At 37.5% G+C, this 14,369-nt stretch overlaps 1 protein-coding gene across 2 annotated transcripts in view; it reads left to right on the top strand.

The window, feature by feature from the left end:
- The first annotated feature begins 453 nt into the window (after positions 1 to 453).
- YTHDC2 (YTH N6-methyladenosine RNA binding protein C2) overlaps positions 454 to 14,369 on the top strand; it is a 76,175-nt gene continuing 62,259 nt past the window's right edge. For both annotated transcript variants that reach the window (XM_080679941.1, XM_080679940.1), the window contains exons 1-4: positions 454 to 855; positions 2,008 to 2,098; positions 9,364 to 9,560; positions 11,609 to 11,808. In XM_080679941.1, the coding sequence (XP_080536067.1) occupies positions 642 to 855; positions 2,008 to 2,098; positions 9,364 to 9,560; positions 11,609 to 11,808 (702 nt within the window). In that variant the 5' untranslated portion in view covers positions 454 to 641. The remainder of the gene's footprint in view (positions 856 to 2,007; positions 2,099 to 9,363; positions 9,561 to 11,608; positions 11,809 to 14,369) is intronic.

The following is a 14,369-nucleotide window of genomic DNA, read 5'->3' as shown; positions in this document are numbered from 1 at the left end:
AAATATTGCACGGTACGTACATATGCTAAAAAATTATTCGGCATCTGAAATAAAAAAACAACTGGGCACCCTGTATTTTTATTTGCTACATCTGGCAACTCTACCCTCACTAGAACGTAAACTCCAAGATGGCAGGAAACCTGTATGTTTGGTTCCCCAATGTATATCTAGGACGTAGCATAGTGCTTGCAGGGCACATAGGAGGAGCCTACCCGTGCTTACTGAATAAATGAAGGAAGGAAGGATTCAACACAGTAACGAGTGACTGAACAAAGGTATGAATAAGAGCGCCTTGGTTCGAGGGGCGGATGGAGACAGGAGAAGACCAGCTGGGTTGGGAGCGTTTGAATGAGAGGTGCCGCGGCCCGAGGGGTGGGGGTGGGGGGGGGCGGCGGCGGGCGCGCTGAGGTCACAGGCGCCGCGGCCCTGGTGACGTCATCACGCTCGCTCTCTAGGCCACGCCCGGGTTTTAGTGGCGCCCGCGCCCTCGGCTGTTGTGGTGACTGACTGGGGCTTCCTGGTGACTTTGGCACCGCGCAGGCAGCCAGTGGAGCGGTCCGGTCCGGCAGAGGCCCGCTGTCCTTATCGGTGACTGTCAGCCCGCAAGCCTGGCCGCTTCCCGGCGGGGTGACCTCAGGGCCATGTCCAGGCCGAGCAGCGTCTCCCCACGGCCGCCGGCTCCTGGCGGCGGTGGCGGCGGTGGTGGCGGCGGCGGCGGCGGCGGGGGCGGCCCGGCTCAGTGCGGCCCTGGGGGCGGCGCCCGGGCCAAGGGGCTGAAGGACGTTCGCATAGACGAGGAGGTGAAAATCGCAGTTAATATCGCTCTGGAGCGCTTCCGATATGGGGACCAGAAAGGTGAGGCTCCCGACCGGGACCCCGCCAGCGGCCCCACCTCCCACACCCTGGCCCCCGGTGCGAAGGGGCTGCCTCCGTGCAGGGAGGGCAGACCGGGCCCAGCTGGGAGCCTCCAGTGGGATGTGAAGGACCGCCGGGCATCCTGCTGATTGGCGGCGTCCGGGGCGCTGGTGTAGGTGTAGCATCAGGTGAAAAAGTCCGGTTGCTGTGCGGCCGGAGGCGTTTCTTTTCACCAGGGAGAGGCTGTTCGGCAGCTTTGGGCGTCTAAGCCACCGTGTTGAACTACTGATAAGCCCCTACATTTTTTTTTTTTTTTAAGGAAGTTGTGGTACGTTTAAGCCACACAAGAAGAGCAGAAGGAAATCAGAAATCAGACAAATAAATGCACTGGCAATATGTAGTGCTTTGGTTAAATCCTAGAAACATCACGCTAAACACATTAAAAAAAAATCAAACCTGTTTTGGTCTATGAAACTTGCACACCTGTTAAGGTTGGAGAGCTGCTTGCCTTGCGTCACACGGTGCAGACCCAGCAGCTGACCTCTGGTGATAAGTGCAGTAGAGTGAGGCTCACTTGGGTTTGCTGGCCTAAATAGGGGGCCCCTAACTCTGGAGGCTTGCAGTTCCAAACTGGGAATGACCTGTACAGAGTGATTCTGAACTTACTGTAAACAAAGGTACAGCCTCAGCAATAAATAACAGCAAATCTGTTTTGAGCTGGTGAAATAGGAAGTCTGTACAGTTTTGTAGGCAAAGAAAATGCACTCAGGTGTTTGATGTCGATCATTCGTAATGCTTGAGCATATAAAACCATGGAAGGAAATGAACATTTTGTTAATTAAGCAAGTAAGGACTAAGTTAAAATAGTAAAATATCTTCATCGGTCATCATACCAACACAAGCTTCTAGCATAAATAAGTAGAATCTTTGGTGAACCATTAGAATTCTTTACACACTTGGATTTAATTTTTATTACTATAACTGTGGTAGACATTCAGTAGCTATTGAATATCTACTTTTCACAGAAAATATAATGTGATTATATGCATATATGATTTTTTTCATATTTTATATCTATGTATGCATATTGAAGCACTTTGAAAGAAAACTACCTGTCCCCAAATGGTACTTTGTGTGTTTTTTCCCTTGTAGAAATGGAATTTCCTTCTTCTTTGACCAGTACTGAACGAGCCTTTATTCATCGATTGAGCCAGTCTCTTGGGTTGGTCTCTAAAAGTAAAGGGTAAGCTGATAGCTTTTCTTACTTAAAGACAATCGTTTACCAAGAAAAGAACAATTATTCTGACTACATTTAAAGTCAGTACTGTTCTAGATTCACATTCTTAATTATATTGTATGTATATAAACTGATTCATGTCTGTACTAAACTTAAGCTCTTTCCTTTTCCTTCAATCCCCCCTTTTTTTTGTTTTCCCTAGGGGCAAAAAAAAAAAAAAAAGAGTAAACTTTAAGATGTAAGAAAAAATAGTTTAAAATTTGAAGTTGATTGCTTGAGAGAAATACTTCCTTATTTTATTGAAACAATCTTTTTTTTAAAAGAATGAATGGACTAAAGATAATAAATATAATTATTTACAGAATTTCTCTCTTTTAATGTTACAGTACTGTAATGGTAAGCTTTAGAACACATTGATTTTTTTCTTCTTACTAAATCAAGAATCTGATGATTAGAACTGATTAAATAAAATGGAACAGGAGGAATCAGTACATATTTTTGAGTCACTGAACCATAGTGGGGAAAGGTCATTTGAGCTATCCAAATTGCAGAGCTTTGAAATTCTGTGGAACTTTCATTTTGAGACTAAGGATGGTGGGATTGCCGTATAGCAGGGCTTCTCAATATTGGAGCAATTGGCATTTTGGACTGGATAATTCTTTATTTTGGAGGGCTTTTTTTTTTTTGCAATGTGGATGTTTAAGCCTTTACACCTATATATACCAGTAACAACTTTCTCCCCAGTTGTAACAACCAATGCCTCTAGACATTGCTAAAATGTTCCCTGGAGAGCAAAATTGTCCCTGGGTGGGAACCATGGGAGGGGGGCATAAAATTTCAGCTTACTCACTTTTAGGTTAAGAGGAGGAAAACAATACTTTATTAAGTAAATATATTAATAAATAAATAGTAGGAAGATTCTAAGGTGAAATTAGCTGATGTAGTTATGTCTTGCATATGAATGTCCACAACAGTGACAGATTACTGACAAGGGATTTAGCTTAGGTGAATGTTAATTTTGAACATCACTGAGGCCAGTGCTGGAACAATGGCTAGGTTCCTAAACACCCTATATTAAGTCCTCTGGATAGGTAAAATACTGCACTTGGAAATAAAAATAGAATATAGGGGCATAATCCTTTGTCCAAAAAACACCTTGATTAATGTTTTGAGATTCAGGTTTCTCTGATTTTAGAAAGGTATTAGGATATAATTTCAATATGTTATGTAATACTCCTAATAAAGTGTAGGCATCACCTTCAATCACATTAATATTTCTACTCGGAAATGTATGATTATTCACACTAAAATAAATAAAGACTGGAAATAGCCTCATGTCAATTTAATCAGGTTTTGCTGCCAGTTGAAGTTGCTGCAGACTTATAAAAATCTTTCAGAACTGTTTGGGTTTAAGAGTTGCAGATAAGAGGTTGTGAGCCTGCATTAGAAAACATGTTATAAATGCACAGTTCTGCAGTTATACCATTTCTGTGGTTAAATGGGTTCTGAATTCTGAACAATTAACTTAGAAATGACAATTACAAATTACTCTTAGAAAAGCAGTCTATTTGAATAGACTACCTCTACTTCTGTTCAGTAGCGTGATCATTTAAGGAATGGCCTAGGAATGGAGACACATCTGGGAAAGAGGAGAGCAAGAAAAGTTATCAGGACAAAAAGGGGGTATAAGAAAACACTGAAGAGACAGGGAGAGAGGAAAAAAGGAAAACAGATGCTAAGGGAAGCAAGGTAACCCTGCCTACTTATCCAGGCTCTAATAGCAATGTCCAATGTTCCACAATACCTCTTAGGAATTTCCTTAGCACTTTCGCTTCTCATTTTATCTTTTTAAAAAAATATATATTTTATTGATTTTTTTACAGAGAGGAAGGGAGAGGGAGAGAAAGTTAGAAACATCGATGAGAGAGAAACATCAATCAGCTGCCTCCTGCACACCCCCTACTGGGGATGTGCCCGCAACCAAGGTACATGCCCTTGACCGGAATGGAACCTAGGACCCTTGAGTCTGCAGCCCGACACTCTATCCACTGAGCCAAACCGGTTAGGGCCCCATTTTATCTTTTAACAAATGTAGTACAATATTTATCTAGTGGTCCTTGTGCTTTTCAAATGCCTTTCCTTCTTTTCACACATACAAAGAACTAAATCACTTTGATTTAGTTCATTGGTCATGAACTAAAATGAAGGACCCCCGGGCATCCTGCTGATTGGCGGCGTCGGGGGCGTGTAGGTGTAGCATCAGGTGAAAAAGTCCGGTTGCTCTGCGGCTGGAGACGTTTCTTTTCACCAGGGAGAGGCTGTTGGGCAGCTTTGGGCGTCTAAGCCACTGTGTTGAACTACTATTACACCGTGTTGAACTACTATTCTCTATTTTGGAGGGCTTTTTTATTTTCATTTATTTGATAATTTTTTAAAATAAATCTTTATTGTTCAGATTATTACAGTTCCTCTTTTTTCCCCCCATAGCTCCCCTCCACCCGGTTCCCACCCCACCCTCTGCCCTTACCTCCCCTCCCCCCACTGTCCTCATCCATAGGTGTACAATTTTTGTCCAGTCTCTTATTTGAGAATTTGTGCCTGACTTACATTTCATGGGTTTTTCTGTTCAACCTTGAGTAAAGATTTTTTTTTTAACCTCTTAGCATTAACTTCATTAATTTAGGAAGTTCGTTTTTCTGCTTTTTAAATGTTGTGCCTGGTATTTTAATCCCTTAATACATATTTGAGAGAGAACCTGGTGTAGAGGAAAGGTCAGGAAACCTTGATTTTACTCCCAGTCTCTCACTGCCTTATTCTCTAGCTTTGGTCATGTCTTTAAACTTTAAAGGCCTATTTTTTTTTAAGGCTCATTTTTTAAAATGTAAAATATGAAGGAGTAAATTTCTTTGTTTTAGTTAAGATTCTGTGATTCTGTGATAGTTTGAGTTTCTTCTAAGGTTTAAAAAAATAGATTCAAGGCTTACAGTGATAATTTATAATTTTTTTCTGATCACTTATTTTTTAATCTCCCTTCTTTTAAAAATTTGAAAGATCTTTTCATCTATCTGCCTAACAGAAGTATAAATTAAGGAGATATGAAATTAAGCATTTACTGGGCATCAAATGCATATGTATTATTTTTTTAGAGGCATTAGTTCCTTGGTGGCTGTGAGCTTTTTAAGCAGTCATTTTAGATTTTGGTTCTTATCTGATCTTTTAAACTGTTTACAGATTTGGAAAGTGGGGAATAGTGATGCATATGGTTGTATTTGAATATCTTAAATAGTAACATGCTATATAAATGTTATGTAATTGATGAACTGACTCTTAAAATTGCATAAATTTGATTAGTTATATCCTTTTTTTTTAAAAGAAAAGGCATTGAAATGCCAATACTTAATCATAGCATGTATTTGATACTTGTACCTTTTATTTTATTTATTTTAAAATATATTTTTATTAATTTCAGAGAGGAAGGGAGAGGCAGAGAGAGAGAGAAATATCAATGATGAGAGAGAATCATTGATCGGCTGCCTCCTGCAGGCCCCCCACTGGGGATTGGGCCCACAACCCGGGCATGTGTTCTGCCCAGGAATTGAACCGTTACCTGGTAGATTCTCAACCACTGAACCACCTTGGCCAGGCTACTTTTACCCTTTAAAGTTAGGGTGTTTCTATCTGTAATTTTCATGCATTTATTTTTATACTTAAAAATTGCATATGGGGCTTGCATTTTATTACTTTTAAAAGTTCATTTGAAATTCAGTTATCTAGCATTTTTTTCCACACCTTGTAGCTAGTTTCTAGTTAATTTTGCTTTGTAAAGGAGACTTATTTTATCAAAGCATGGTGTCATTTACTTTGGAATGAAAGCATAATGAGGATATCTCAATGTGTTAATTTACACAGTAGGACAAATCTGTGATGTATTGAGTGTTTCCATCCTATGAAATAATAAATATTTTACCAAATTTTACTAATCTTTTTTTAATTGTCAGTGTCACTGTGGTGTTGTGTGGTAGGAACAAGCACAAGTAGAATCTTTTAGTAACACATTAAAAAACTATGAAGTTGATGTTATCTTTCTGTCCCACCATCAATGTTCAAATTAATTCAGTAAATTTTAGATGGTAGTGGCTAAGTCCTCACACTTGCTTTGTATGAGTTTTGTTTTTTGTTTTTTGTTTTTAAAATATATTTTTATTGCTTTCAGAAAGGAAGGGAGAGGGAGAGAGAGACAGAAACATCAATGAAGAGAGAGAATCACTGATTGGCTGCCTCTTGCATGCCCCACCCTGGGGATTGAGCCTTCAACCTGGGCATGTGCCCTGACCAGGAATTAAATCACGACCTCCTGGTTCATAGGTCAATGCTCAACCACTGAGCACGCCAGCTGGGCTGTATGAGTTTTTTAATGCATATATTTAAAAATGTATATATTTATGCATATATAAATAATTTAATAACATTATTTTTATGCATAAGTGCTGTATTATTATTAGGCATTTTAATTATTAGGAAAGTTCAGTCTGACTCATTATTTTAGTTGTGAGCTTATTAAAGAAAGAGTATATTTTACTCTGTAATCCCAGCTTCTAGCACAGTGTCTGGCACACAGTAGGTGCTCAATATATGATGTTTGGTTGAATGAATTAAAAAATGAATTAAAGGTGAAACATAGCAAAAATTTCCTAACATGATTTTTAAGGAAATGAAAGCATTTTGGAGCTGATAGAAATAGAGATTTTATTTTTTTATTTTTTTAATTTTTATTTATATATATATATTTTTAAATATATTTTATTGATATTTCACAGAGAGGAAGGGAGAGGGATAGAGAGTTAGAAACATTGATGAGAGAGAAACATCGATCAGCTGCCTCCTGCACACCTCCCAATGAGGATGCGCCCGCAACCAAGGTACATGCCCTTGACCGGAATCGAACCCGGGACCCTTCAGTCTGCAGGCCGACGCTCTATCCACTGAGCCAAACCGGTTTCGGCAGAAATAGAGATTTTAAAATGAACTAGTATGCACTGTCAGAAAATTACAATGATTTACTTTTGATCATATAGTTATTTCGTTGAAAGAGTATTACTAGCTGAACAGAAGCCTCCTAACTCTTGCTTTAGTGCTCACTTTAGCATGCTTCCTGCCTTCTGTAGTTTAAAATTTTGTAAAGTAAATATCACAGAAGGGGAATGAGTGATTGAGTCTATGGTAGCTGTGCTGAAGTTTTAGAATGGTCTGTGTACAGAGCATATCTCTAGAATCCAGTAATTCCACTTTACCGTGGAGATAACTAAAATTTCTAGATCAGGTTAAATTTAATTATTTCATATTTATGACATCATTTAAGTATCACTAAGCATATTAAGGAGTAGATAACAGTATAGAAAACTTATAATTCATTGAAGAAGTCCAGAAATTAAAAATCATGGTAAATTGAAAGCCTCACTTTGAAGGCTTAGTTGGCTAAAACTATAGAGGTTAACCCCTAGTTACATATCATTCTTATAGTGAAGATACTGAAAAAATTTTAATCTAATGAAAATTAGGAAAATCATACATGTATTTGTCATTGTGTTTGTGGCTATGTTGCTCATTTCTGTGATATGAGAGTGCATTAACAAATGATAAAACATTTAATCAAATATTTGGAGTAAAATTTTAAAAAATGTAAGAAATGATATTTTCCCCCTCACTATAATTATAATAACAGGTTTCATTTATTTAGTGCTTACTGTGTAACAGATACTGCCCTTTATATGCATTATCTTATTTAATTGTATACATAGTCCTTTAAGGCAGGTGGTATTATTATTATTATTATTATTATTATTATTGTTGTTAGTACTAGTGTCCTGGTACACGAAATTCGTGCACATTAAAAGGGAATTAATTAGAGGAAATATTTTAATATTGCTATTTGCCCTTTCTCTATAATAGAAGTGTCAGAGAAGAAAGAAAATTAGTAAAATGTATATGAAAATCTTTCTCCTGTCAGAGTCTGGGGCATGCCGCAGGACCCAGAGTCAAGTTCCCGCCCTCCCGCACACGCACCTCGAAATAGCGCGAGACCCAGACCTGGCCGGCCCCACCCCCGTCAAGCCCCGCTGGGCGGGGGGTGCAGCCTCAGGTCCTCCACGCACGCTGGGTGGGGGGGGGGGGGGGCGCGGCCTCTGGTCCCCGGCCTGGGACGGAGCAGGGGGTATGGCCTGAGGTCCATTGTCAAGCCCGCTGGGTGGGCGAAGGGCACAGCCTCAGGTCCCTGTTGATTGTTCATTATGGCTCATTATGGGAACCCCGCCTCCGCTGTGGGCGCAGCCATCTTGTGTTACAGGAACCCAGCCTCCGCTGTACGTGTTGCCATCTTGTGATGGCGTGAGGGTCAATTTGCATATTACCTCTTTATTATATAGGATTATGTTAGGCTCAGAGCTATTAAATAATATACTTATAGTCCCACAGCTAGTAAGTGATAGAACTGGGATTCAAAACCATGTCAATGAGCTATTTACCAGTACTACTTTGAACTGTATTATAGAGATATATATTATTAAATCATTCAAAACACATTTGAAAATTTCCTGTGTGTTTAACATGGTCAGTCCTGGACCAGTTGCAGAAATAAATATACCTACCTCAAGTAATTTGAGAACATTTATAAATCAGCATTGCCTTATATATGAAGGCTAGTATCAGAAGCTTTGAAAAATTTTTTTCCCCAGTATGCATTTGAAAATTCTTATCAATAATGTTGACTTACGCTGTTTTGGGGGTCCAACCACTAATGTTGGCTCTCTTAACAGGTCTTCATGAAATTGTGACATTACCAGCATACTGTGGAGACATTCAGTGGGATATGTTAGTCTGGACAGTGAACCATAACTTTTTTATTATCACTTTTAGATTTTGTTGTTCAGATTGAATTCCCCACCCCCGCCCCCGTATGCTTCCCAGCATGCATGAATTAATTGTTGTCTTACTCCATGAAGTCCGCTAGGACAAACTTTAACACTTGTGGGTAAGTAAGCCATTTTTCTGATTTAAAATTGGATTTCCAGCATTTTGAAATTTTAATTTAAAGTGGTCTTGTCACTAGCACCACAGCTCTCTTTAATTGAGTTTTTGAGATTTTCAGCATCTTTTCCCAAATCATTTTGATTTTTTTCAGTGTTTTGCTTGAGATGTGTTTTCTAAGTAGGCATACATCATATGTGAACAAATTGACTATATATAGTAAATAAATGATTTTTATTAATATTCAGAAAGGGAGCAAATAGATACCTAACTGTGAAGAAGAAAGATGGATCAGAGACAGCTCATGCAATGATGACCTGTAATTTGACTCATAATACAAAACATGCTGTTAGGAGCCTAATTCAAAGATTTCCTGTCACCAATAAAGAACGTACTGAACTTCTGCCTAAAACAGAAAGAGGAAATGTGTTTGCAGTTGAAGCTGGTATGTATTTTCTGGGGAGCTTCTGTGTTTATCCTATTATTTGATGACTGTTCTTTTTCCATTTTAAATTTATTTTTAAAAACTAAGATGAAGTAAGATTTCTCAATGTGAATAGCTTATTGAAATGATTAAAACTTATAAAAATTTTGGAATGAAATGCAGTGTTAAGGCATGTCATGAAGTTAGATAAGTTTTCTTTTTAACTGTCATAGTAATAGCTACCATTTATTGAGCATTTACTCTGTGCTAGGCAGTATACTAAACTCTCTATATAGGGCCTCAGAGCAATTCTTACAAGGTAGGAATTTCCCCTATCTCATAGGTGAATAAACTGGGATTCAGAGAAGTTAAGTAATTTGTTCAAGGCCATTCAATCAGCCAAAAAACTGAAGAGCTGGGATTTGACTATAAGGTCTAGACTTTCCTATATTATGCTGCTGTAACATGCTAATGAGTGAGATTTGGAATTGAGTTTTAGCTTCTGGTAAGAGACAGGACAGAATGTTCAGTACATTAATTTGTTGAAAAGTAGATAATATATATTTAGGTTATAAAATTAAGTTGCAATTTCACTGTTTAAAAAAATAACTTCCCTAGTGAGAAAATTATTTATTACCTGAAGTGACAGTGTGTGCATAATTTTCAATCTATTGGAGTAGGTTTGCAGAATCCAGAAAACACATGGTACTAGATATCAAGGAATTTAAGTTCAAATACACACATGCAAAATATTTTTAATTGTGTGGAGAATATAAATACATCACGTCTCTATTTGATTCCTGTCTGTTTAGGTAAGTGTAGATGTTGGCCAAAATACTCAATTAGGAAATTTGATAATCATTAGGGCCTTATATCCTATACTAGAGGCCCAATGCACGAAATTCATGCAAGAATAGGCCTTCCTTCCCCTGGCTGCTGGCACTGGCTTCCCTCTGGCACCTGGGACCCAGGCTTCCCTCTGGCCACCAGGAGGCACCCAGAACCCAGGCTTCCCTCACAGCCCCAGCTTTGTCTGGAAGGTTGTATGGTCTAATTAGCATATTACGCTTTTATTATTATAGATAATAAAACCTGAATATGCAAATTGACCGAATGGCAGAATGACCGGTCGCTATGATGCACACTGATCACCAGGGAGCAGACACTTAATGCAGGAGCTGCCCCCTGGTGGTCAGTGCACTCCCACAGGGGGAGCGCTGCTCATCCAGAAGCCGGGATCATGGGTGGCAAGCACAGCGGTGGTGGCAGGAGCCTCTCCTGCCTCCAAGGCAGTGCTAAGGAGCAGTGAGCCTGGCTCACGACTGGCGGGCGAGTGAGTGTAGTGGTGGTGGCGGGAGCTTCTTCCGCCTCTGCTGCAGGTGGGCGGTAAGGAGCGGGGCCCCCGGACTGCGAGAGCCCTGGACTGCGAGGGGGATGTCTGACTGCCAGCTTAGGTCCGTTCCCTGGGGGTCGGATGTAAGCCGGCAGGTGGACATCCCCTGAGGGGTCCTGGACTGTGCGAGGGCGCAGGCCAGGCTGAGGGACCCCTCCCCACCCAGTGCACAAATCTCATGTACCGGAGCTCTAGTTTACATGTATTATTCTATTTGGTCACATGATCTTACATGTTTAATTTAAACATATAGAGTATTTTTTTCATGACATGTTTTCACGTTGTACTTTGTAAATATAATGCACATTGTTTCCTATTATAATATTTCCTAATTTTCTGGTCATTGATAGAAACAAGCCTGAAAATCGTTTTAAGATATCAAATCATGCTTTATTATTAATGGTTATTGAATGATTGATTTTTGTTTATTTGTAAACATTATGCACCAGAAATACTTTTGAGAAATTTGTTTCCTAAATAATACTGAAATTTGTAACATACTCTCTTAAGAATAGTAAGTATAGGAGTACAACAGTTGAGGCCTTGCTTGCAAACTTTATGTAGGCTGAGTAGAGAAGAAATACTTGAATGAAATTATATTAGAAATGACTTATTTTGTTTTTAACACATTTTTAAATGTTGATTATGAATTTATTTTTTCTATTCATTTTCAAAGAAAACCGGGAAATGAGCAAGACAAGTGGGCGACTCAACAATGGCATACCTCAGATTCCAGTAAAAAGAGGAGAATCCGAATTTGATTCTTTCAGGCAGTCTTTGCCAGTGTTTGAGAAACAAGAAGAAATTGTTAAAATAATTAAAGAAAATAAAGTAGTTTTGATTGTAGGAGAAACTGGGTCTGGAAAGACTACACAGGTTTGTTTCCTTGTTGTTTATAGCAGAAAAAATATTTTATCTCATGTGACAGTTTTATAAAGTAAACCCTTGATTTTTCAGACCTTTATTTAACAGACCTTGGATTTAACAGACAAAATTTCCAGTCCATATCATATGTGAAAATTAACACTCTGTTAATTTAAAAATGCTTTTAACTAAGATTTGCTTATAATTAAATTAACAGGTTATTTTTTTGTTATTAGTTACTGTTATTTTTAACAAATTTTAACAAATAGGCCATTGTTGGAAAAACTGTAGTAATTTCACTGACATAAATAAATATTACATGTCTACAACCATAGTGTACATATTTAAATCCAAGAATCTCTGCGGTAAACAGTGTTTGGCAAATGATTAGCTTGTGATCACACTGCATTGCAGGTAGTAACTGGTTCTGTTGTTGTGTAGCGTAACTTTCTGCAGTAGTTTTAATGTGTGCTGGCCTATGTCTGGATGTGCGCTAAACAATCCCCCATCCGTGTGCATTTGTTTACTCTCAGTGACTGGTGAATGCATGCATTTACTAGACCTATTCAGTATAAATTTAAAATTACTGTAATACATATAGAAAACTTTTCTATGAAGTTAAACTGTTTATACATATTTAATTTTAATTATACAAACATGTCTACATAAATAAAAACAGGTAAACTAATTTGTCAATTTTTTAACATACATATTCAGAAAGCTTACTTTATTACATAAAAGACTTTCCACTTTAATGGACATCCCCTTGCCTGAATGGGTCCATTATATCAAGTTTTTACTGTATTAAATTTATACTATGTGTATTTAAACAAAAACAGGCAAAGAAACTTCTGGTTACTTTAATGGTTATTTCAGAAATAAGTTATTACTGGGAGTTAATTTAAGACTTTGTAGAAAGGAAATATTTTCAAATATTTATTTTTAAATTAGTACATTGCACCTTTATTTAAACGAAGGTGAGGATGTGATTTGGCATCAATAGAAGGAATGTGGACTTTGACTTTCAGTTCAAATTCCACTTTCCTCATTTATTGGGTGTAAACTTTTAGGCTGTAAGCTAGAGTTTTCATTTGTAAAATGGAACTAATAATAGCTACTATTCAAGGTGAAATTTAGAGATGTATATAAAGTGCGTAATACAGTGATTTTATAAGTAGCAGCTAAATTAAAAGCAATGTTAACAACATGCTAATATAAAATTGACTGTAGAATAGAATTAATATTACAAGTTTGACTTGGATGTTCAGAATCAAAGTGCTTTATTATCATGAAGTTTCAGTCCTGGTGAGAGTTTGGAAGTAAGAGTGGTACAATGATAGGACCTTTTCTTGGTTATGTTCTCTAACATGTTAGTATGTTAAAATAGTAAAATCACTTTGCTTTTGATAGAGATTCAGATAGAATAGCTAATATAATTTTACATTCTTTTCTTTTATGGACAAATATATTTATTTTGACAATTGCTTAAGATTTCTTATGGTTATGTTGGTTGGTTTAAAAAACCGTCAAGGAATGCAAGGTGGTAGGAGAGTCTGACTATACACTTTACAAATTATTTACTTGTAAGATTTAACTGTTTTCACAGAAGTGTAAGTCTTTATCCCTAAAACTTGACACTAAAACCAAATAATTAAAAACATAATTAAATTCTTATCTGAGGATAAATAATAAGATTTTTCTTCAGCATGGATTTCTTTTTTTTTTTTTTAATATATTTTATTGATTTTTTACAGAGAGGAAGGGAGAGGGATAGAGAGTTAGAAAGAAAGAAACATCGATCAGCTGCCTCCTGCACACTCCCCACTGGGTATGTGCCCGCAACCAAGGTACATGCCCTTGACCGGAATCGAACCTGGGACCCTTGAGTCTGCAGGCTGACACTCTATCCACTGAGCCAAACCGGTTAGGGCATGAATTTCTTTATGATTAAGTGAAATTCCATGGAGTCTAATCTGTCCAGATGTCTTAGATTGTTATGGTTGTTTTAGTATTACTATAAGTTTTGCCAGTGAGTGTTATTTGTAGTGTTTTTAATTTTATGAATAGAGATTGTGAAAACTTTGGTAAATATAATGAATATATTTTTATTAAAATTCTTTGAATGTCCTTGCTATTAATATTTGTACATTGGAATTATGTATGCCTATTTTCACAACTCGGTATATCATTTTACTAGCTATGAAAGGATACTTGAGAAATTAATTAGGAATTAAATAATATGCTCTTCGTTAATCTGATAGGTTTAAACCTGAGAAATAATTGTATGTTGTTTGGGGAATTAAAATAAAATAACGTTTCTGGTCTATGAAATATAAATATAACCGGATTTAAAATTAATATCATTAGCTAGTTTCATCTTGCTTTAGTAGCATTAGGAAGTTAAGTATCTTTTGAATTTTCATGTTCATTATTCATGTTTATTATGTAAAATTCAAACATTCTGAAAAATATTACATAGAAAGTGAAAGATTCCTAATTTTCTTGCCGTACTCTGTCATTGTGTTTTTGTCAGAAACTTGGAGTATATATTTCTCTGTTGTGTTTTTTTTTGT

The sequence above is a fragment of the Plecotus auritus genome (assembly GCF_963455305.1).
Source record: "Plecotus auritus genome assembly, chromosome: 7".
Taxonomy (NCBI): Eukaryota; Metazoa; Chordata; class Mammalia; order Chiroptera; family Vespertilionidae; genus Plecotus; species Plecotus auritus.
The sequence above is the reverse complement of the archived record's forward strand: the minus strand, read 5'-3'. Positions and strand labels throughout refer to the sequence as shown.